Raw genomic sequence first — 25,142 nt, 5'->3', positions numbered from 1 at the left:
CTCAGTAACTAAGATTAATTTTTAATCTATTTTGATTCCTGCTAAATTAGTTTCTTGCATCTTACTATACTCTAGAGAACTTGCTGAAGTGAGTTTCACGGATTTTCTTGTCTTATTTTTAATTCTCTATGCCATTATTTTACACACTGCTATAATGCCTTCTTTTATTCATATTATAACTGAACATAATTGTATGAATACAGGTAGATATCAGCTTCCTATAATACTCATTGAAGATTTTGTCCAGTTGAAACAAACAAAAAACAATGCTATTTTAGCTTTGCTTTGGATAAATAATAAAAACAGCATAGAAAAGTTAATTGTAGGAAACATTTTTTGATTGAGTGATCATGAGTTGACTCAAATTAATACAAGGACAACTAAAAATAAGTCTGTAAATCACATTCTTGATTTCAGGAGAACAAAATTTGATAAAGTGAAGGAAACCAGATTGTGTAATCAGTCTAAGGGGCTGGACTCAGCCAGGAAGGACACTTGGAAATTCTTTAAGGTAAAGTATATAAAAAAAAATATATATTTGAACTTGCACCTGCAAGGTTAAAAATATACAAGGGAAGATCTACTAGGCTGAATAACTACATATCATAGACTATATTATAGGAGGTTAAAAACCCAGACTTGCTGAGCAAAGAAAACAGTGACTTTCAGAATTAGAAATAAATATACAGGTAAAGTTGCCAAAACTCAAGGTCAAAGGGCCTTGCAAAGAAAGTAAAATAAATTTAAAAGCCAGAGGTTCTTAAGTGCTATAAACAAAAAGAGATCATGGAAAGAAGAGGAGTAATTTTGTAGTAAGGTTGATGATGATCCAAGGGAGAAGATTGGACTAACAGGAATGTGTCTATGAAAATGTAGATCTCCACAGCTCAGAAGAAAGCAACATACATATTCTTAATGAACTTGTGGGGTCAGAAGGCAAGGAAGATGATCTCTATCCCAGAACTTAAAAATAACAAGCCAGGAGTTTTTAAATACAGCTATCCAATGGGACATGCTACTTCTTGTATTAAAGAACAGAAAATGTAATAGCTTTACACAAGAAGGGGAAAAAAGCCATCCAGTCAAACAATTTAGTCTGACCTTAGCCGTACACAGTGCTTTAGAACAAATTTTAAAGGAAAGAATTAAAGACATGGAAGTGATTGGAAAATGAGATAAAATGCAAAACTTTACCAAATCATGTTAGACTAATCTAATAGCTGTATTTGATAAGTTAACTGATTTTCTAGATGAAGGAAATTAAGTATATCTAATTTATCTGGATTTCAGTAAAGCATTTGATATGATGACATGTAGCAAATCATTGATTAACTGTGGAAAACATAGAGGAGTATAAAAATTGTATAATAAAGAGCTGAATAAAAAAGACAACAAGGGATAGCATTGAACCAGGAATTTTTCCTCTCCTCCTTCCTCTCTCTCTCATGTAGAGACCACAGCCTGATATCCTGCTTCTGTATCTATTGACAGGCCTCTGAATACAAGGGCTACTTGTTTTAGGTCACACACAAGGTGCCCATCTTCCCAGGATGTAAGCCCCTTCCAGGAACTAGCTAATGCATTGGAGTGTTCTTCTTCTTAATACTTCCACTTCATTAAGGTGTCTTCTTCAGCTTCTTGGTGAATCATTTGCACAGATGATTAACAGTCATTACTTGTCGCATTCAGACCTGCCAATGTGTCAACTATACCATATTCTGGCCCTCATTGTTCCCCACTATATTACCTATATTTGAAAAATAAAAATCCTCAAGAGATAGTAGGTCAGTCAGACCTATTAAAGCTGTCCAAGTATTTTGGAGAGCTGATGCCATCTAGTTGAATGGCTGCAAGATCTACGTGTGCTTAAGTCAAGCAAGTATAATAAACTAACTGCTGAGTTCTATGTTAAGTTAACAAGATGAATATCATGGTGAATTCTGAAACTGTGTTAGACTATGCCATAGGAGCTACCACTGAGGCCACTGCAGGTACGTAAGGAAAATCAGTGGTTTTCCCACAGGAAAACTACCAGGGTGGAACTCCTATGAAAGTACCTGAGATGAGTTCCAGGACCAATCTTCTTTGGTATTTTCTTCAACTGATCTCAGTATAAAATGTCGACCACACAATGAAATCTGCAGATGACATAAAACTAGACATATTGGTAATTCTGAAGAGGCTGCAGATATCAGTCAAGAGGAACTGAGTCCTTCTGAGTTAATAGAAGTGACACTAAAGCTTGTACTACAAAGTGCAGGTCACACACTTAAGATACAGGACCAGTCACACCATTTCTTGCAATAAACTGGGATATTACGAAAGAGAATTCATGAGGAAAGACATTCAATAGGTATAGTAGTCAGCTGCAGAATGATATTGAGCCATCCGGTTTTGAGGTATGAAAAGGGAAAAGAAGATCTTAGAACACATCAGTGGAGATGACTTTCAGCATTAATGTCTTCATATGTCTTTACATAAGGTCCTAATGTTCTCACTATTGTCCATTTCCAGCCACGTGTGCTTTTGAAAAAAGAATTCAAAACAAAAAAGCATCAAACAAAAGGCTATTATGATAAGCGGAAAAATGAGAAAACTGTTTTGTGAAAGGACATACAAGAACAAAGTGGGATGAACTGGAAAGTGTTTGGACTGGAAACTGAAAGAAAATTTCTAAGCGCAGGAGTTTTCTCCCAAGTTACCCTCTAAGAGAAACAATTTATGTGAAGAAGCAGACTTGACCCAGTACATTTTTTTTCTCATTTCTTAAGCTCTTCTATCACTAACATAACTTTTAAATACACATGGGGAAAAAAGAAATGGGAATGGGAAAAAAAAAACCACCTCAAACCACTAATCCTTTAGAGGGGAAGTGGGCCATTGATTTAAATACAGTTCCATTAATATTTTCTTTAGCATTCTAACCATTCTCAGAACTTACTTGTTTTTTGACTGCTAATGAAAATAATCCATCAGCTGTCTACAGCATTAAACCTTTGTCTTGAGCCAATGCAATTAATTCAAAATATTTTCTTTAAAAATTCAAATGATCTCACCGGTGTGCATTATCTTTCATATATCAACTTTTCTTTTACTGTTATGATGCCTATCCAACAGAGCAAGTTGATTTTTTAACATTGGGACAAGAATGAAAAATGCTTTGATCGATTAAAACATTGTTTAAGCTAATGAAGATTTTACAAAACCTCTCACTCTAGAAAAAATGCAACTAAATTGCATAAACCACTAAATTTTTCATTTTTAAATTTTAGAAATATAAAAATTCAGGGTTTTAAAATGCTTGTGTTTTAAAATATCTTTTTGTTGTTTTTAAATACCTTTCATTTTTCATTTTTTCATTTTATTTTTTTTATTGCCCATCAAAGTAAGCATATATTGATTTTTAATTCTTCATTCACTAATCTTTGTCTTTTCTAGTAATCTTGAAATCTTCTCTAGTACAGCCAGTATGTATGGTTTCTAACTTTTTTGGTTTTAAATCAATGGTAATGAATATATAACTTAAGGTTTAAATGATCATACTTCCATTGAAAATCAATGGATTTACTCTGTTGATTTTCATTAGGTGGGAATCTGTGCCTCTGTTCTCCCTAAGCCAGAGTCTCATCCATGAAAGAACTCTGCCTTTACCACCAGGGTTGTGTAATTTCTTCCTGAATATTTTCACATATGAACTCTGTCAAAGACTTTGTGCAAATCCAAAAAAAAAAAAAAAAAAAGTATGTTAACTCATTCATATTTATGCCCCATTATCTACTATCAAACCAGAGTAGGTTTAACTATAATAGTTACCAGCACACATTCCCAGACAGAGACCTCAGCATAAACAGAACCCCAGGGAGATGTGACTCCATGGACACATGAAAGGCCATAAAGAACATTGATGAGTTTTGCTTTCCAAATCTGGGAGAATGAGACATTACTCGGTAACCAAGGAACTACTGACTTAGCTGGTATTTTTTCCTTTCTCCTCTCACTATTTCCATGGACTAAATATTTTAGACCCACATCTGTAGCCTGATTTTATACATATGGCATAAGTTTATACATAAAGTGTTCACTTTCACTGTATAATTAATCTTCTACATATTTCTAGATGGAGAGTTCCTGAGAAGTCCTCCTGTTCTTTCCAAACACTGTTATCTCCAAGGGAAGTAAAGTGTTATGAGATGTCCTTGTTTCATTGGCACTGCTAGTTTCTCACAGCAGGAAAATGACATACAAAACAGGAGACATTGGGCAGTATCTGTTTCACAGAGGCTTAATTGCTGTGAACAAAACTTAAGTCTTTTCCATTGCATTTCCCTCCTGGGCAGAAAGGTAGTCTTCATTTTGTCTTTGGGACTGTTGCCCCCAGCAGGTAATGACTGCTCCAAGTTTGCGAGCTTCACAGCTCATCAGAAGAGGGCGTTCTTCATATCCTCTATGTCCACCATCAGGATTGACCTATCAACGTGACAGATCTGACTGTAGGAGTGTCAAAACTCTGACTATAGCAAAGGAAAACACATGAGAGAGATGTATTCTTTTATCCAAAGAAGGAAGCAAGTGAGAAAAAAGGTAAAGATGAGGTGTTGCTGGACAAACAAATAAATAAATAAATAGGAGTCAGAAGGCTTGTATTATTTCAGCGTGGAAAACACCATGGAAGTCCCATGTTCTAACAGCAGTGGCCAGAGAGGTTTGAAAAATTACCCTATGGCAAATGCAAGGCAAGGCAAATACTGAGTGACCATTTACTTGTTAGGTTCCTACCTCACCTTGACCGTTATAATTTTGCATGGATGTGGTGATAACAGGCTGTCTGTGCATTTTATTAGAATATTCGAAGATATGTTTGTGAAAGAGTTCAAGATCTCTCCTGGCCACCACACTTATGCCTGAGAAACAGATCTTTGATTCTCTTCAGAAGTGGCTGTAGGGGCTTGAATTTGGAAGGTATTTCTAAGTCAATGGTATGCATGTTAGAGACCTACACGGATTGCTTGGGAAATACTAATCCATTCCAGAGAAACAAATGTCCTTACACAAATGTGTCCTGTTAATTTTATGGTCAATCTGAACACACAATCCCAAGATAAATGGATAGCACTTATCCTAAATAGGATACATGGTAATAGCTGACTCTTAGCATTTATCTTAAAGTCAGGTATATCCCATGAAAAGATGGCAGACGCTTTGTCTATTTTCCAGAATACAGGGACCAAGAGAAGCATTTAAATGAGATGCTCCCTTCCCCTAGCCCTTGGATGTTCTGTAATAACAACCTTTAGCCCACAGATCCAGAGAAAGTCCCCAAGACAACATGTGCGCTCTCAGATGTTTAACCTGATGTGATAAAGCAAAAAACCAAAACCAAAATCCAGAATAGAATTATTCTGTATTTTACCAAAGTCCTAAGAGCTTCAGCTGCCAATTGCCATATGGCTGAGGTACTTGGCACTAACCATAATGTCAGCCTGCGGTTTGATCTTCTGCCAACATACATGGACTCTCACACAGATTCTTCTTTGGTGTGTATGCTCGATCGTAGTTTATACTCCCCAATCACAGAGATACATCTGTTCCAGTAGTTTGGCAGTGTTTTGGACAAACTCTTGTGTGTGAACAATGTGTGCAAAATGCTCATGCTGTCAGATCTAGGTCTGTTAGACACATCCCTGACAACGTCTGCTGACTCATGGGGTGCATGAGGACAGCTGCAACTAAGTTATGCTTTTCTAAGGCTGACCAGAGATCCAGGGACTACCAGGAAGGCTTCGTTTTAGATATTTGCCTACATCAGATTGTATCTTCCAGACTGCTGCATGGTCCCGGGAACAGCTTTGAAACCATAGACCAGCTGGCCAATATGTAACAGATCATCTTATAGCCAGAAAATTCTGCATCAGTCTGATTTATGATGGAAGTCCTGAAGAGTAGGTTCCTGCTGGTAAAATGATTGGTTGCGCTGTGTTTTTTAAAAGAGCCAGCATTGGGCAAACTCCCTTTGACTGCAGAAAGTGTGGAGTTATTCACAGAAAAGTGATTCTGAAAATCCTTCACAATAAATGGTGATTATTGTGGCTTTAGAAAGTCACCTAGCTTGTTCTGATATACTTTCCCAGACTGGTAAAATGCACACCCTTCACTACTAAGGAAGGAAAATTAGAAAATTGAGAAAATTCTTTCTCTTGTTAAATAGATATGGTTGTAAGCACTGCTGTGAGAAAGATTTTTTTTTTTCCCCATTTGATTTGATACAGATTTTCTTTCAGGTAAGGAAGAAAAGGTTGTTTCAAATTAAATGACATGCTTTGTTCTCAGATTACCTAAATCCCCTATAAACACTGGGCAATCTTGACATGAAAAGACAGAACATTTTATTTAGAAAATACTGAAATTAATATTTTGCCAATACTAAAACCAATTTCCTATTATTTTGTTTTTCCTTTGGCCTTAATTGTTAGTTCAGTTTGACCCAAATTAACAAGCCCTTTGGTTTCCTACCATAAACGCATTCTTAGCAAATCTACATTTCAGAGTATAATTATTACCTAACTGAAGGTACAAGAGCAGCCTGTTCACAGTAGTAGCTGGAGGTGCTGCTATGATGCAGTCCCATCACCACAACAGCAGACAGCCAGTTGGAGTGGGGAATTAAAACTAAGTTGTGAAGCAGACAAGATAAGCCATAAAGAGTAGAAGGGATCTGCATGGAAAATGGGGTTAGTCTATTGATTAGGAACTCTTGACTGCACAGTCAGCAGTTTTCTCGTTCCTGTTTAATATGATTGGAAATTAGGCTGCATCCAGATAAGTTAATGGGAAATCACTATCTGAAAAAGTGGCCAAGGTGAAACATTAAAGTTCTTTGGGAAGGTGCAGAGAGATGATAATCATTAGGTAAAGAGACATAACATTGAATTTAGTTAAGAAAGATGGAATATACAAATCCAGTACAGATCTGGGAATCTTAGACAGCTATCAAAAAACCACAATATGCCATTCTCAATCATAGGGCTACCTATCAGCCACTGACACAATGAGAAAGTGACCTTGATGGGAGTCTGGAAGAACATATGTACCTAAACATAAACCTCTGTTTCTGAAAATCATCCAGCCATTTCAGAACACTGAAGTTCTTCACATTTGTCTAGGACTAAAACACGTTTTTCCCCACTGTACTCCAAAACCAGCCAGCCACCTTTACAAGGATAATCATCCTCTAGTACTGGCCACCCCCACCTCTTTTCCTTTTACAGCTCCCTCATTTAATGTCTACTCAGATACAAACTGAAGGTGCATTGGCCCAGACAAGATTCCTGAGAAAACATAACGCTCAAGTCTAGTGGGATGGAGAATGATGTACGAGAGAAACATGCTAGATCCTAGTCATCTTCCAGGGTCATTTCTGCATTTTATGCAGCTCTAGGATAAAACACATGAAATAACCATGGAAACCCTATGGAGCATTGCCATATGATACTTTTTGCAAGGTATCTACCTCTGACTGCTCATAAAGCAATATTAGAGAATCACGTGTGCTACACTAGCTAGAAAACCCTTTGCAAGAGCACTGAACTCTGGGCACCTCCTAAGACCCAGGACTGAGTTCAAACTTCCTACAAATCCCACACAGATTTGTGGCAATGAGGACCACAGCTCTTTTTCAAAAGATGCTCGCTTTGAGTATCAAGGGGGGTGCCCACAGCATCCTCCTAGCAAGTGATGCAACACCGGCTGTTATTGGGCCTTGGGTGCCATTATCTGCAGCACTGAAATGGGGCTGTATGAAGGCTATACAGGCAATGAAACTGGAAAATCTTGAGCCTCTGATCAGAAATTCCTCTCAGAAAATCTTCACCCACTATTTTAAGATGCCGATCACAAACAAGCAGTGTCCTGTAGTCAGACACTCCAACCAGAAGTGTAATTCAGAGTATAGTCTTTCCTCATAAAGAATGGAGAATTGATCAATTGGTATGCTTTAGGCAACCAACTGATTTTTTTTTATATTTTATTTTTGAAAAAAAGGAAATCCAGCATATTTAAGAATAGCAAACTTACTAATTAAACTGCTAATCTAGTTTCTATTCTTAATTTTAAAAACCCCAGTAGTAGGAGAGATAAGTCTGTGCTTATGTACAGTGGTGCAGGCACATTAAGAAATTACACAGAAAGAAACAATTCAGAAAACAGTCACAAAGCAAAAAAGAATATTCTTTCTACCACTGAAATGAAAGCTAATGAGCCCTCACTCATGCAAACAAGATCGAATTTGGGCCATATTGTACAACTGCAATATGTCCATCTATCCAAAACGTGAGCAAAGAGCAAGTTAGCTGGTTAACCAGTACTGCCAGGTACTACTGTCAGTCCCTAAACCAGCAACAGCAGTAGCACATCTAAATAGGATGCAGCAGCAGCATTTGCCAAACTGTGCTGTCTGATATCTTTAAGATGTCACTTTTAGAAATACTACTTTTAGAACTAGAGTGACAGTGGTAGCTTTTAATATGGTGCCATTAGTATCTTCAGAGCAGTATCAATCTTGCTCAAAGGCAGCATAGTCTTCAGGACAAGCCTGTGTCTTTTCTAAAAGGTACATCAATACCAGTCTGTGAAGAAACTGGTGTTTAAAAAGGGTTTAAATGAAGAGTGCCAAACCTGATGGAGCAGCATGGAAACATAAAAGAAAGGTATGGCTAGGTGCTCTTGTGCTAGGAGGAGGGGAGAAGAGATGGAAGGTGAAAAGGGGGAGGATGGATTTCAAAAGCGATCCTATGGTATATAGGAGCCATAAAATATTACTATGGGAAAGGCAAAGAAAATTAAAGGCCAGCTGCAGTCTTGGAAGATCCAGCAATAAAGCAAGCCAAGAGATTCTGTACCCGGGCTGATGAAGCAACTGAAAATGCCTTGAAATGAAGCTTGTGCATAGATTGTTAAAGGAAGCTCAAGAAGCTCTAAGTTTTTGTTTTCCTTTTTCAAAGGAAACATCCAACCTCCTTCCACTCCACTAATCCCATCCCAAGGAAATCACTCTATTTTCTAAGTTGATCTATGTTCAGTGTAAACAAGTCCTGTGCGCCACAATCTTCAGAACTCAACTGCAGTTTGTCCTTGTTGTAGCCACTTTGTATTTTCATGAAGAAACAGAACAGAGAAGAAAAAGAAAAATATTTTCATGCTCATCATTTAAGTAAAAACAAAAGAAACAAAAAAACCACCCCAAACCTATTTTTCTCTTTCTGCTACGCAGGTCTCGAACACAAACTAAGACACACTCCTCCCCAGCTTCTACCATCTTATTTCAGCTACCATTTACCAAACATTGCAAAAGTTAGAAAATAAGGGGAACATGGGGGAAACAGGAATATCTGAAAGATCACAGGACGTATTTCATTCAGTATCCCCCTTTCCCTCAAGAGTTTATCACCTCTCAGAGATGTGTCCAACTTAAAGCCATTAATTGTTTCTAACTGCCAGAACTGTCTCTCATTCATAACACATTAGCACACAGGTGGTTTTTTAACAGTTCCTGCTATACATAATTTCATTTGCGACACATACTTTCATTTTTATTTTAAATTCTAAATTATTTCCAAGAAATTATCTGAAGGCTTATATTTCACCTGTGGATTTTTTTTAATTTTTTTTTTTTTTTTTTTTAAAGTCAGGTGAACAGCTGGACTACAACTCAAACACCATCAAAAAAACCCCACCCTTAAATACTAATAAGTAGTACAGGGAATGGCTTATGCATTCCTTATTAGTAAAACATACCCTCCCGTCCCACTCCACCCCCAAAATGAAGAATTTTCTACTTTTAAACAGATAAATCAGAACTGTCATTTATGTAATAGCAAATATGCAAACCAGAATACCTTTCACTTACATCTCTGGATTTGCTGCCTTTTGTTTAATAATACAAACACACACACCAACTGTTAACAGATAACATGCAGATTTGTAAGTTACCATTAACGGCTCAGTAGTCCTATTCAATAAGAAAGGGATTGCGTATCTGAAAAACCTGTTGCCTTTAAAAATGAATAAAATTAGTAACACAGTAATCTTCAGTGCATGGCATTTGCATAAAATTAAATATGGGCCTGATCAAGGCAACTCTGTATTCACACGAGCGCTCCTGTTCAAGTAACCAGCATCACCTGCATAAGTAATATCCTGTAGTTTGCATTTTAAGTTAAGGCATCTTAATTTGGTTGGTTGTACAATTGATAACTGATACACCTTTTGGTTTATGCCTGCTGGAACACTTCTGCTAAATTCATAAGCTTCAGACTGCTTTAATAACAACTTGTAATTAAAAGAACACAGACAACCTTTTCCTCCATAAATGTTTTACCCCATCACTTGGAGATCGATTTGGGAGTCACTTTACTGTGTAGCTTTTGTCAAAGCCTTTTTTTTCCCCTAAAACAATAATCCAATCAAAACAAATGAAAACAAGAAACAAAACCACTATTTCATGCCTTGATAAATGTATTTTTCCACTTCTAGTAATAACTTGAATTTGTGCTTTTAAACTCACTTAGGAAGTGTCATCATCATAAACTGCATATTGCTCAGGACTCCTTAACTACTTAATTAGCTACTAAAACACTGTGAAGGAGCTGACGTTGTATTAGAAGAGAAGCAAAGTGAGCCAAACTCCAAGCATCCCCCACCCTCTTACTCACAAGCGTTTGTGTAAGCCCTTACCTGCTGGGTAACGTTCGATAACTGGCCAGTTGTCCACCTGTAATGTGGCATTGCCACCACTTCTTGTGAAACGTACTACATGGTATTTTCCATCATTAATGATTGCGTTGATCTCTTCAATAGAGATGTCATCCGTTCCAACATTAAATTTAACTCCAATTTTTCCCTGGTGCTGCATGTTAAAAAAAAAAAGGGGGGGGGGGGGGGGAAGAAAAAGAAGAACTAATTAGGAGTTGTTTTAGCAAGAAATAGAGACAGTGTGTCATACAGGGAAAGATTTCTAACAACATCTTCCCTCCTCAGATGTAACTTCTGAAGGCTTGCATGTGGCAGTGACAAGCCTCCTGACAGCTCAATAAGTCTCGGATGTCTCTTTGATGGATAATTGATATTCCAAATGAGTTATTTCGCCAAATTGAGTTCTCTCCTTTTCCAAGAGATTCAGACCAAGATGAGGAGGGGGGGGGGAGGAGGAGGAAAGCTCAAGTTTTCTTTCTTTGTCCCCTCCCTCACCTCCATCAGAATTGAACACCATTTTTCCTTTTAGGCTTTAAAAACGGAAAGCGTTGTAGTGTCACTTGGAAGAGGTACGAGGATTTTCTGGCTACAAAAGCCAAGGCCTAGCCCTGCATCTCCTTTCTCCAAACCTGATTCATACTTAGAGTCTTCACAAATGATAACAAAGGAGGAAACCTTTTTTTTTCCTAATGGAGAGATTTTTTGCATCATGTTGTAGTAGCTCCGAATCATTAAGACAAGAACAGACCAAATGAGTAACAAGGACTTTCCTGATCAGAGCCAGAGAGGAGCGAAAGGCGTTTGTGACACAGGGACAGCGTCTTGTTCCCACTAAGGACCGAGGCTCTGCTTTTTTTGCTGGGATTTGCCTGTAAACTCCTGTGCCTGAGCGCGCCTAGGGCTAAGGGGACTTCCCACACACATTCGTACTCAGGACCAAGGCTGTAGATTTTCCAGATGATTGTGATATTGGCACATTTTCATTTTTATTGTCTTTTAATTATTAAGATGTTCACTCTAATGGGACATTTACATTTTAACAAAGTCTTTTAATGTCTATTAAAAGTTTAACTTAAGGGCTTCATGATTTTTTTTTCTCTCCTATAAAATCAATTCTGTTCCTGAATAAGGATATTTATTAAATTGAGGAGAAAAAAAAAAGTGCTGTGCTGTATGAGATTAGGGGCTTGTGCATAATAAGTGGCAGTTCTATGTGAAATTTCATGTCATTGGTACTGGTACATCCTTCTTAAAAGTTAAAAAACTTCTTAAAGTTTTTACACTACCAGATGAAACACAATGAAACATTTCACTTTGTACCTTTTGGTCATTCATGTCAGTCTTTCCAGAACTAGCTTCACCTGTCCCACATAGCTTTTGTGTCTGCTCCCTCTTTCTCTTACTATCCTGGCACCACTCCCTGTAGCAAGTGTATCCTGCAACTCCTTGTCTCTGGAAGTCTCCCAAGCGAAGAACTCAGGAGTTCTTCCACTTTATTTTATTCTCTTTTTAAATACCTGACTTCATTTTCCAGTAGTTGTTGCATATTCCAGTTACACAGTTGAGCAGCTGCTGAATGCCTTTGGCGAAAGTCACTCAACGTTTTGGCACTACGCTATCACCTCTTCAGCTATGAACTTTTTTAAAACAATAAAAGGACCATTCCCTGCTGAGATTTACAGAATTACTCTGAAAAGTATTTTTTTTTTATTTGCTCAGTTGCTTAAATAATGTTCTAAACATTCCTCTTTTTTCCTTGTGGATTGTTTTAACATTTCTCTATTGGCTGATCCTACTTTTCCATGCCTATAGGGTGTCAATAAGGGATCCACCTCATCCAGCACATGCTCACCTTCTTTTGCCTCTTGTGTGAGCTGCAGAGCAATCTCCCAGTTACCTTGGGAGAGTAAGTGTAGCTCTATTTTATTTCAACTGGTTCAACTATGACTCAGAATAGATTTCACCCATTTTTTCCCATGGATGCAGTAGCTTATTTGCTTAACCTATTTCATTCATATGCTTACTTTCTTTATATAGAAATGTATACAAAGAAATATAACATTGTCCTGGCTCTAAAGCAATCTCCTCTTTTACTAATTTATGAACTGCAGAAAAACAGCATGTAATGATAATGGCATATGCACCTTTTCACAGTACTTTCAAGAAATCAAAGGCTTTGAGGATTAAAAAAAGCTGACTAATTTCACGGTGATTCATAATTATACTATTCATAACCTACACTTTACATACCTCCTTTCCTATTTGCTATATATATGTATATACATATGTTATTTTAGACAAAAAAATGACAAGGAGAAAAAAACACCTTTAAGTGAATAGGACAGGTGCAGGCAAAATGAAGTGGCATAAAAGGCAAATATATCAGCAGCTTTTCTAAAATAAGAGAATGTGGTGCTGCAATGGTTACCAAGTTACCATTTGTAAATGGCCAGGTATTGGTAAGCGAAATGAATGCATTACAGACTTGAAGGCAGATGTTTAGCCTTACTTGATACATATATACTTTTTAGTGGAAAAAACAAGTTTTCCAGACTTCCCTACATTTGTACAGAAGTACTGTGCACAGACACCAAGCACGTAGCTGCAATAGCAAAGAATATCACCCTAATAGTTGATAACACACTATAGTGATTTTTTTGGCTCTATTTCTAATATATTTGTGTAGCTAAGAACATGAAAAACTCCACATTTAAAGGATATGTTTCATTTTTTCACACTTCTTCAGCACCTGTGCGCATTTATGTAACCTCCCATAAAACAACGAAGCAAATCTGGGTTTCGAGTTTAAGTCTTCCTTATTATTATATCCATATTTAAGTTTGACTTCTGAACATCATGCTAAACATGATATGGACTACAACCCCATTGTGCACAGTGTGTTAGAACCACAAAATAAAATATGATGCGAAGACCTGACAGTACATGGACCCTTGCATAATCATGCAGTAGTTTGACTCACTGTACTCCTCCTTCACTGCAAGATAACGTAAGTCACGTTATTTTTCATTTGTCATTGGTTAAGACCATGTGCACATACAGTTATTGTGGATCAGCTGATATACACTAACCTGTTGAGATAACCTGATCTCAGCCCTCAGCCCTGTGATGCTTAATATAATGGGCCTGTAGCCCGTTAGAAAGAACTGCTTTTTATTTTTCCTTCTTTTTGGAGCAATGTGGTAGTGCAGAAAGGGAAGAGACTGATAAAACTGAAGCATACTAAATTACTATTTCTGCTTTGCCAGCCTCAGTTGCATAGTGCAGTAGTAGAAATTTTCCTTTATCACTTGTTCATTCGTAATAATCTTAAAGTTATTCTTCCTATCAGAAACTGCCTCAGACAAATGCTGAATGAGAGGTTCCCTCTTCAGCACCCTGATGATGGGCACTATAGAAATGTCTGTGCATTACTAAGTACCGCAATAAGTCAATATTACTGTTGAATGATGTTATCCTTGCCAGTGACTTGAAATAGCACAGCATTTCAGGCTCATATTTCTAGGAGGTTATGTTTGCCCACTAGCAAAGATGATCATTTCAGAGCTCCCCTGGTAAAAGTCAGCTCGGTACACAGGGCCTATGGAAGTCCACTGCGCTGTTTATGGTTCTTAGCCTATGTTGTATTTTTCTCAATCTCACCCAGTTGTGAGAGAACATAGCAATTAAATCAATTCCTTTTCCTACTTACTGTTCCTTTATCTAGTCCGAACCGGGAAGGCCACAATAACAGAGTGGAGACATGTAGGAGATGGGAGAGTCTCCAATATTATTTCCAAAAGAGACCAGAAGAGAGGACACATCTTCAGGAGAGGAGTGAAGCATTTCAAGAAGTAGCGTATATGTTGTTCTCTGTCTCTGGAAATTGTTTTGAACTTCAGATCAGAAGGCACTATGAATACTGCTACAATCATCACATCACCACCACTGCTCCCTGGAACAAAGCAGTGCAGGGACCTCTGATTCACCTACAGACAAGCTACGTGACACTCTGAGACCCAACCAGCAGCTCTTCAGAAAAGCTTAACTTTTGGTTTGGAGGTGCTTTGGCCATGTAGTTCTCCTGTTTCTAAGGCCAGGGTGACTTTCTTTCCACAGTACCCACACAGGCAGATAAGCTCATTTGGTGTTACCTAAAGTACCCCTACACGTTACTGCAACGTGCAAAATAGGCTTTGCCTACAGTTTAACCTCTGCTGTCCAGCCACTTGTACGAGTCCAGGCTCACAGAGTAAGGATAAATATGTTAATGGCTTCAAAGCAGTTGGATAAAAGCATGAGATATACATGTTTAGCTCCAATCCTACATTCCTAATGTGCTCTGAAACGCTAGGAGTTTTGATTGCACAGACAGTATAGATGTGTGTGCATGCACGTGTATATACCAATCGTTTCAAAACATTTTGTCTTCAAAAGCACTGGCAGCTACTGTTGTAATCTAGCAACTCCAGTGGAATATTTTCAAGCATGTTTTATGAGTTGTGTAGTCTAAATACTTCTACCTTGGCTTTAACAGGCTCCTGATGAAGCGTCGAGAATGTTGATGAACCCGAGAACCAAGGAAGAAACGTGAAATGCAAATCAAGCCAGCAGCTGACAGTGCAATTTGTTCCCTGTTGGACCCTAGTTCAGTGCTACTGATCTATCAACTCCAAATGCAGTAAAACCTATGCTAGTATAAAATATCTCTCTCTCTCTCTCCAGAATAATGATATTTCCTATAGCATCAGCAAGGTTTTACTGCTCTCTGTAGTAATAATTCTGGAATCAGTCAAACACGAGTGTGTGCAAATTTGGCGCAACAGTAGTTTTAGAAGAGACCACAGACAACCTAAGCTCATAATACTTACAACCTTTAACCACTTCCAAAGAAAAGTAATAATACTGTGACTCCCACAGGTGAACAAATAGAGAAAAAAAAATTCAAGTGTGCCAGCTTGCATCTTATAGTGTCAGTCCCTGAGGCACAACTTTCTAGTGAATGTGATAACAAAGTCTTAGAACTAACTGATGGTTTACTTTGATTTTATTGAAGAATAAGTTTCTCAAGTTTTATTAAGAAGAGTGAGATCATTTTCACTCAAATGTAACCAGAGGCTAATATTCTATATTATAGAAATGTATGCAAAATAATTAAAATAATTTCTGGTTTTCTGAATCCTGTAAGGAAAAGCGTATGTAAAAATAGTACTGTTTGCTTCAGCAAGTTAGGGGAGGGGTACATAATGGACAGAAGATACATTTGAACTCCAAGATTAATTGAGTAACTAGGTATATTTTAGTCTAATAATCCATCAATATTTCTCATTACCATCTAGTATCTTCCAGAGCAAATGTTTCCTGGGAAAGACACAGAAAATAGAAAATGTCTGGGAAGAGTTCTTTGAATTAATACATCTTTTATATTCCAGTGAAAGAATTTAACTTTCTGGATATGGGTTTTTAAATTCATACTCTCAGGTATTATGTCATTAACCTATCATAATAAATAATTTTTTAATATTTTTTTGTTACTGCTTTTCTCTATGAGAAGTGATAAAATATTCAACCTAATTTTTACCAACAGTAATCAAATCTTTTTACTTTTTAGTCGACTGCAGGACAACACACCATAGGAACAGGCATTCTCCTGTTATCCCTCATCTTGAGTACTTACAGTCAGGTTTTGTGTCCCTTCATGAATTCAGAAAGGTAACCATTTTCAGGGATGGATTATAGCTTTCAGTATATCAGTGCTTGACATACTGTAGAAAATGTAGGAGGGGCTTGAAAACTCTATCAGAGCACTAGCAGGCAAAGTTATCAGTCCCAGGTAGGCACTTCAAGCAAGGAAGCAAAGATTTTTGCTGATGTCTGATAGGGTGCATCCACCTGGTATTTAGTCTCTGATAGACTGGCATCTGACAAGCGTGAAACTGTTTGGTTTCTCTTTCTTTTCCCAAAAGCTGGAAATACGTAGCTACTGTGGAGAAGGAAAAAAAAAAAAAACCACCAAAACAAACCAAACTCCTCCCTTTCCTTGTTGCCCGGTGAGGAGACTGAGCTATTCCCAGTGTTCCTTATTGCCAGTTCTCACCATTTATTTGCAACTTTCCCGATATTTGCTTATTTCTTAAATCCACAGCTCTGTAGACCTTCGGTTATGAGAAAATCCCACTTTTCATTTTAAACCAAGCTCCTAGTTCTGATAATTGTACAGAAAAGCTTAAAACCCAAAGCCTTGCAGGCTACTGCGTTGGCAGGCTAATAGAAAGAACTGAAAACCATGTTAGATCTCATGATTTTAAACTAAATGCTTGATTTTTTTCAGCTGGAGGTGTGATACTCTGTGCAAGTGACACAGATTTCGTTACCCTCATATTAAATCTAAGCAAGAAGCAGCAAAGTGGGCTTCCTCTCAATCCAGTCTCCCAGCAATTTTCACTGCTTCTCCTTCATCATTGGACCTGCTTCCAGAAAGATGTATTTTCCTTTACTTGATTCTCAGGCTCCTGGTCCCCAAGACAGTGAGACTGGAGGGATGAACTGACAATACTTACTTCCAAAATGCTCTGTAAGACTTTATCTACAGCTGACTAGTCTTTTTGAGCCTCCACTACGCAGCATGCTTGCATTCAGGAAGTTTTTGCATGCATGAAGGATATAATTACTTGGCTTGAGTGGTGGCTGGAATCCAAATGTGACTTCTGGATTCCTGCGAGAAGTGCGGTCAGGTCTGTGGTACCCGTTTGCACACACCAATTTGAAATGCGATCCTGGCAACAAAATGCTGCCTAACGCTATGCTAAGCCACTATTCATACTATTCAGAGAGGAAAAATGTTGTCTGCAGAGCCACAAATGTTACCAATATTTCCTGCATCACCTGTGCATGCTCATCTAAGTGCAAACCCAAGCACACCTCTCTCATCTACACCAAGATCATTCCAGAGACAGTACAAGGCACTTGAAAAACAGATCTATAATCATAAATATATAGCAACAAACCTTTTTTTCCTCCCCTAATTTTGGGATCCTCAATCAGTTGTTTCATGGATTTTGTTAAAGAGAGATGGAGACAGAATTTGCAACGTATTTTGCTCTCCCATTTTACTCAGAAGCTCTGTAAGATCATTTCATAAACCTTTAAATGACCCCAGTTTCACGCCATTAAGTTATCTAGATTTCCTAAATCAATACAGAAGTAATAAAAATTCATTGTTCACCAGATGCCCCTGGTTGACATATAAGAAATAGCACTGTCACTGTAACAATATTATGTATGCAAATACATACAGATGCTACCAGAGCTACTGCACTCTTAAATGTTGCTCTATAAAAATTAAGCAGCTTCTAGCCTTAAACCAATGACCCTTAAAAGAGGTAAGTGAAATATGGGCCCAGCATCACACTAATTTACAACTGAGGCGTACCTGAAAAAAAAGGTACCTAAGTGGCTCACTAAGTGGAAGAAGTGACACGTGACTTAAAACAATTTTTTTATGTCACTAAATGCCATATATGCGACCACAGAACAAAAAGCCTGGAAAGAAGGTATCACAGAAGTGTTCACTGCCCCAGCGTTTCAGGGCAGGAAGCAACTACTCTTTACTACTATGAAATAATGACTTGTATCACCTTGTGCTTTAAAATAATTGTCCTCACAGTCTCCTTTAAGTGTTGTTATAGCATTTGGATTTACACATAAAGCTCAGCAAGCAAAAAATATAGAAATATTTATAAATCTACAATTCTGACACTTCAGCTCTCAGACTGCAGTTTTTCTGTTTAGTTTTAAACATTGTAATTCTCACTGCTATATATCATAGCTGTATTATTTCAAGTTACTCTGATGATGAATTACTGAGACGATACAATTACCCTAAGAACCAGCCCCCCAAAATGCAATAGTTGTGGAAGACATATGGTGTAGAGCCCGCAGGAGCGGCATACTGCATGTTATTATCCACTCAGCATCATTACTGCAGTACACAAAATTAAATTTTTCTGAGAAAATATGCAGTAAAGAACAATTTAAGTAGTCAGCCCTTAACGTGGTACTTTCTGTCAAAACAGCATGTCGCACAGAAATGTCTTGACCTTGCTAGTGTCTCACCAAGGATTCCCAGTTGTGGTGAGATGGTATGGACGGGTTGAAGAGACTACAGATGCTGTTATACCAAACAGAGCCTAATTTGAAGGAAAACAAAGTCTTTTAACTACTGGCCAAGGTAACTCACATGCCTTGACTTTGCTCATACACACTTATTTTCCGTGTAGGCAGACACCTCTGAGCTTGTGTACGTGAAATATAGTATGCCCAGCCTGAGGAATGGCATACTCATTGGGAGCTCCAGCTACTCAAAAAAGGCAAACACTGTTCCTCCCCACACATACATCAACACGTGTTTCTAGATAGCACACTGGGATTTGAAAATTAGGCTTGCTTTCCATTTTTTATAGTGTTTTTATACAGAGATGATTAAAATATTGTTCCTGGGACTGGATACAGTCATCCAAAGGTGTAAAGATACTCCTAGGAAAAAACCAAACAAGTAGCACCTTGATATCGATACAATCTAATCCCCACTGGAAATTGTGCTGGTTTAAGGGTATTGATTTCTGTGCTTAGAAAGGCTTTACAGAACTCTTCTGATAATTTGCGTGTCTGAAACAAATCCAAATTCAGAGTCAGTAGGAGCTATAACTGGGACTAGAAGCGAAGAATCAGCAAATTCTCAAGCAGGGTTTCATGCTAAATGATTAATAGCCATATGATCAACACCCATGCTCATGAAAACACAAGTAATAAATTTTTGAGAATCTGGGTCAAAGGGCTTTTCATATTAAAAACCTGTAGGGAATTATTAAAAACCAAAAATGGTATTAGACACCCAACTCCTATTAAGCTTTAATGAAAACTGAACACCTACCTGCCATTCACGCCTTTGATAAGCTTTCCTTTAATATTAACAACAGTCTTGAATATTTCCAGATGCCTACCACAAACACTGGGACAAAGTACTTTTAAAAGACTGCTTAAATGCAGACTTTGCAGTCCTTTATTGTTCTGATTGCCTGTATACAAATGTATTTCCAGAATTGTTTCCTAACCTTTCTTCTCTTGCTTTGGGGTCTCCAGTTGAAAACAACCTGTTCCTAATTCATCTTGGCTGCTAAGTACTCATTATTGACATGGACTTACGTGAAAGAAAACTGAAAGAAAGAACAAAAAACCCAGCCCACAAAGTGATTTAAAAGCCGGGCATCTGAATAGTGGACCTAGATGAATATTTTTGCCTCCTATCTGTAAAAAAAAGAAAACACGATATTCTCAGTTCAGAAACTTATGTAGCTGAAAAAATTCATATCTGCAAAGTAGTTAAGCAGAAGTAAAACAAAAAAAACCCCCAAACAAACAAAAAATCGATTACTGGTCTATGAGACAAACGTACAACTGAAGTGAAAAGACCTCGCACAAGGAAACATAGCTGTGCTATTACCAAACAGCAGAGCTACAACATGCCACAGGTTGGGCTTGGGCTCCCTGCAGAAAGACAAGTCCTGGTTGTTGTCCCGTTTTCTGAGCAGTCCTATTGTTTCTGTTGCCAGCTTTCTTTCTCTTATCATCAAGTGTAGAGTCATTCTATGGCAAGCTTTAATACCATGTATATTTTTCTCTACGGTAGTAGTTTCCTTTATCTTACCTTTCTTCATCTTGAAGATATTTCAGCATCAAAACCAATTTGACAATTTCCCTGCGTGCTGTGCTGAGATACGCAGTGCGGAGTAGCCTATTATCAATGCTACAACAGAGGATCTCACTTCTTTTGATCACGTAATGCTGCAGAGCATGTAAAAATTCTTACACTGAATACATGTAGCACATGAAGTGATCAAACAGCGTTAGTTGACTGGACTGTGAAATCCAACGGGTAGCTGGAAGGGGAAAGCAAAATCTGATAGCTACCTCTATGTTCTGTGCTACTGCTGCTAACAGCCCCCAAGGTTTGAACGACATTGCTTTGGCATCTTGAAAACCAAACCAAAACAAAAAACCACCCTGTGGAAGAGAAGTGCCACAATGTAATGAAAAGGCTGTGTACAGGAAATCATTATTGTTCGTAAACAGCTTCTACAAGGAAGAAATCTCTGAAGGAAGCATTGCAAAATAGCACGAGCACCTTCAACAATATGCTCTTCAAAATGCAAGAAGCTTGTAAATAAACTTAATTGTATTTAGAAGAAACCTGCCAGATATTTGAAAAGGCTAACCCCAAGCAAATCAGACAAAAATTAAAATAGAAGTTAACCCACAGCAAGGGAGCTTTGCATATAACAGACTTCAGTACTGTCAGGCTCTGAATGCCTCTCCGAAGCAGGGAACAGTCATGAATGTTGTTGTCTTCACTGGAATGATCAGCATCAGGCTTGAATGATGTCCAAATATATTATTTGTGTTCATGAACACAATGGTATTTAAAAAAATCCCTAACAGTATATAAATACTTGCTTTACAACATGTAGCGCAACAGCCATTAACAGCCAAAATTGCAAAATGCATCATTATCTTCAAACTGCACAAGGGAATGGAACAATGTCATCCTTTTAGTTATAAATTCTTCACTTCTTATGTACTTTACAATAGAGTTTTACTACTGTTGGAAATTACCACTTTGCAAATGGGGTCTGTTAGGCAACCAACAATCAACCTTTTAGGTCATTATTCTAACCTCACTGATAGTGTACTCCTGATTTCTGCCCTTAGTGCATCTACTTTCTTCTCTTTGTGTTTTTTTATATACCTGGCAGACATTTAGCTCTGAAAGTTAAAAGTCAGAAGTAACTCCACTGAAGTCAAGGCCACTTTAGAAATAGTAACATGGTAAAACCAGGGCATCTCTCATTAGAGTTACTTGTCACTTTTTCAGAGCTTCTGCCTCTTACTGCTATTCTCACATATTTCAGTGTGGAAGAAATGTCATGGTAAAATATTTGACAGACAGCTGATGCAAATTATGTGCTTTCACTATTTTTATTAAAATTCTGGCTTTACTAAGATCAAGGTTTTCCTAGAAAAAGCTTAGTAGAAACCAGACATATAACTGTTTTTGTTTTCGTACTTCTACAGCTTTCATGTTAGTGAGGGACTATTTGAAAAGGAAAAAAAGGGGAGGGGGCAGGATTTCACACACCAGAAGACCCCCCCACTCTGAATAGCTACCCTACAATTACATTCCGTTCCCATAGCTCAGCCACTCCAAAATGCAGCCTAGCTGGCTAGCATATCTGTGACTTGTGACATAGAAATCTTTGATTACTTGAAGGCTGTGAATAGCTTTGCTGCTATTTGGTCAGATAAGCCTTTGCAAATACATTGGGGTGGCAGGGAAGAGAATGGACCTCTCTGAAAGGGAAGGTGGAAAAAAAAAAAGCACAAAGTCACCGGGAAGGGGATTCATGGACCTGTTGGATCAAGTCCCACGCTTAAGACTTCCTAAAAACATAGCAGGGGAAAAACCTCTGCATCTTAAATAGCCTTCTGGGTAGCTTATGTTTGAAATGCCTTGTGCTCTGCAGCAGATAACCCAGTGTCTTGCTGACTTTGCTAGCATCGCAGAGGTGAGGTTTCCACATGGGTGAACTAACCACTCTTGAGCAATTTATTCAAGAGCATTAGACTCAAAATGGCTTTAGTATAGCATCAGGCAAGGTAGGTGTGTGTGCATGTGTGTGTGGCTGTGCACACATACAGCCTTTCAGAAATTCTTCTGCACTAAATGTGATAACTTTAGGGCTATAAAAAGAAAACCCTATTTCTTTTTCTTCTCTTATTTTTCCAAATGGTTCTTTGCCCACAAATAGTCTCATTAAGCAGTAGTATCATTAGAGGACATCATGCACAATTTTTTTCACCTGAAGTGAAGCTAGCTTTTTGCCACTTCTGCTTTGCCTGTGCAATTGTTAACAGATTTCTTGGCTCGTTCACCATTGCAAAGGGCATTTGTGATTGACAGATCTCCCCAATAAGCATTCTCCCATTTCCTCTTTCAGCTCTGCACATCCTGGGGACTGCTCAGGCAGAGCACCGTGCAAGTACTGTGCCCATCCTGCTGTGAAGAAACTCCACAAACTCCAGCATACAGAACATACCACAAACAAGAAATCCGTTGGAGCTGCTCTTCCACTAAGCTCTGCTTCTTATATTACAGAGCGACTTACTTTGCCTCCTAGATAATTATAATTATTTTCTGTGCTGCATCCCACACTCAGAAACTAAACTTGAAGTGGAGAGACAGGTACTGACAATCAAAACCTTTTCCACCTTCTTTCACTAATATAAATACATCATGATCTATATATGTATGCAGATGCCTCTGTGTGTATGCTTGTATATCTTTATGTTTTACATATGCATACAAATATATATGAATGACGAGGTGAGACAGAACATCCTACTGCACACACTCCATATAGAGGGATAAGATTACAAAACTACATAATTAATATTTGCCATTACTGCTTAGCGAAAGGTGTTCAGGTACTAAGATGATGAGCAGAGTAGGACAACCATGGTAAACTGGATTCTATGGGAATGATAATATTAAATAATAACATTTGTAATCACCTCAAGACAGAGATCAGTGACGTGCTTTTTTTCTTTATAAGCAACAAATTACAGAAGGGTGAGTTTTGCAGAAGAGGTACATTCTTGAGCTTTGCAGTTTTGTTCTTTAACTAATTTAACTAACGCTGTTCTAATTTAAAATGTCTTCAGTGTATCAGTTTCAGTGCTGATGGATGTTTGCCTCCTGCAGAATACTATCAATTAAGACACTTATTCTAACCATAAAAATAAAATAATGCTCTGTTTATTGTTAACAGAGAGACTAAACTATAATAAGGATTCCTGATTAATTACTTATCAAGGAGAATTGACCTTAATTAGGGTCAACTTCTATGGCAGACAACTTAATTTATTCTTTAATTTCTGTGTGTGAACACATTTCTCTCTACAGAACAATTGATTCACAGCTCAATTCAAATTCTTCAATTGTATTTTTATTTTTTAAAGGAAAAATAAATAAAAATTATATCTTTTGAAACCAGTATATCTGTTTGGAGTAAGACCCAACTGCCTTAAGTAACTAAAATTAATGTTTCCTGTTTTTTACTCCTGTTATCCTGCTGAAACAATTCTTGCAGAGATAGCACTACTAGTGGGATCTGGGCAGTTCTCAGACCCCCTGGTATCCCTAAACTACCTAGTTCAGGTGCTGATACCAGTGCAAGAGTGGGGTGCATCTCCAGACAGATAAATATTCAGTCAGTCAGCCTATGCTGCATTATCCCTTCAGTGCACTTCTCCCACTGTTTGAGGGGAACAATTTTAAACCAGCTTGGATATGTTGACACAGCTAATTGTCGTGCCTTTGACTGAAGCACAGACAGCTCTTTAACTTTGTTCTCTGCAGATGTAACAAGTAAGAAGCAGTAAACTAAAATACTGTGCAATGTGCCTACTTAATAAAATACCTAGGCGTGTGCGTGTTCCACAGTCATTAATGAGACTGATATTTAGCATAGACAACCCCAGGTATACATATATGAGGAGTGGCTGTGACATTAGAGAAAAATCAGGCTGCCAAATCTATCTAAGAAGCTGGGTAAATACACAGGAACTCTTGTGCTGAGATGCGTGCTGTCACAGCTAGGTGTCTATCTACATATACCCCAAGGGAGGGTAGCTGGATTCTGTTCCTTCTCATGTATCCTCATAACAATTATTTCAAAAGATTAATTTCCTCAAAAAAAAAGAAATAAATCTCCCCCTCTGACATACAGCTAAAATGATTGCGTTTGGGAAGGTATCATGGATTCACTGTTTGAAAGTACAAAACTCTCACTGCTTACTATATTTACCTTTATGTACTTATTAGTGTTGATATTGAGTTAGAAAAGGTTCTAGCTTGACTTTTAGTAACTGGGATGAGTAAAAATAGGAAAAAATAGATGTGTTTTCCTTGTGAACAATTGTTTTGTTCTAGAAATTAACGAAACACAATATGAAGCCTCAGGATGCAACTCATGCAGAGATGAGTTATGACCCACTAGAGGGTTGCTTTGAAAACTTTATATAAGAATAAATAAATGGGGAAAAAATCCATAACCAACTACAAAGCACTTAATACTTTCACAGTTTTCTAATAGAGGAATATACCCAAAACCTAATACATTGAGGTAAACCTTCCATATCCAGTATCTAACTTCTTTGTCATTACTACCCCTGTTGGACAATGGACTTAACGTTTGTGTGATACAGAAGCAAACAAAAAATGTGGGGAGCAGGGCAGTAGGAGTGGCCTTTAACCTTCAAGATTTAGTCTGCGATTTGTAATC

The 25,142-nt window shown here is 37.8% G+C and overlaps 1 protein-coding gene across 26 annotated transcripts in view; it reads right to left on the bottom strand.

Moving 5' to 3' along the window:
• NRXN1 (neurexin 1) overlaps positions 1-25,142 on the bottom strand; it is a 729,374-nt gene that overhangs the window by 114,133 nt on the left and 590,099 nt on the right. For all 26 annotated transcript variants that reach the window (XM_050893180.1, XM_050893184.1, XM_050893185.1 and 23 more), the window contains one exon: positions 10,729-10,900. In XM_050893180.1, coding sequence (XP_050749137.1) covers positions 10,729-10,900 — 172 coding nt within the window. The remainder of the gene's footprint in view (positions 1-10,728; positions 10,901-25,142) is intronic.

This window comes from Gymnogyps californianus, chromosome 3, assembly GCF_018139145.2.
Source record: "Gymnogyps californianus isolate 813 chromosome 3, ASM1813914v2, whole genome shotgun sequence".
NCBI classification, from domain to species: Eukaryota; Metazoa; Chordata; class Aves; order Accipitriformes; family Cathartidae; genus Gymnogyps; species Gymnogyps californianus.
This window is presented reverse-complemented; position numbering and strand designations above follow the sequence as displayed.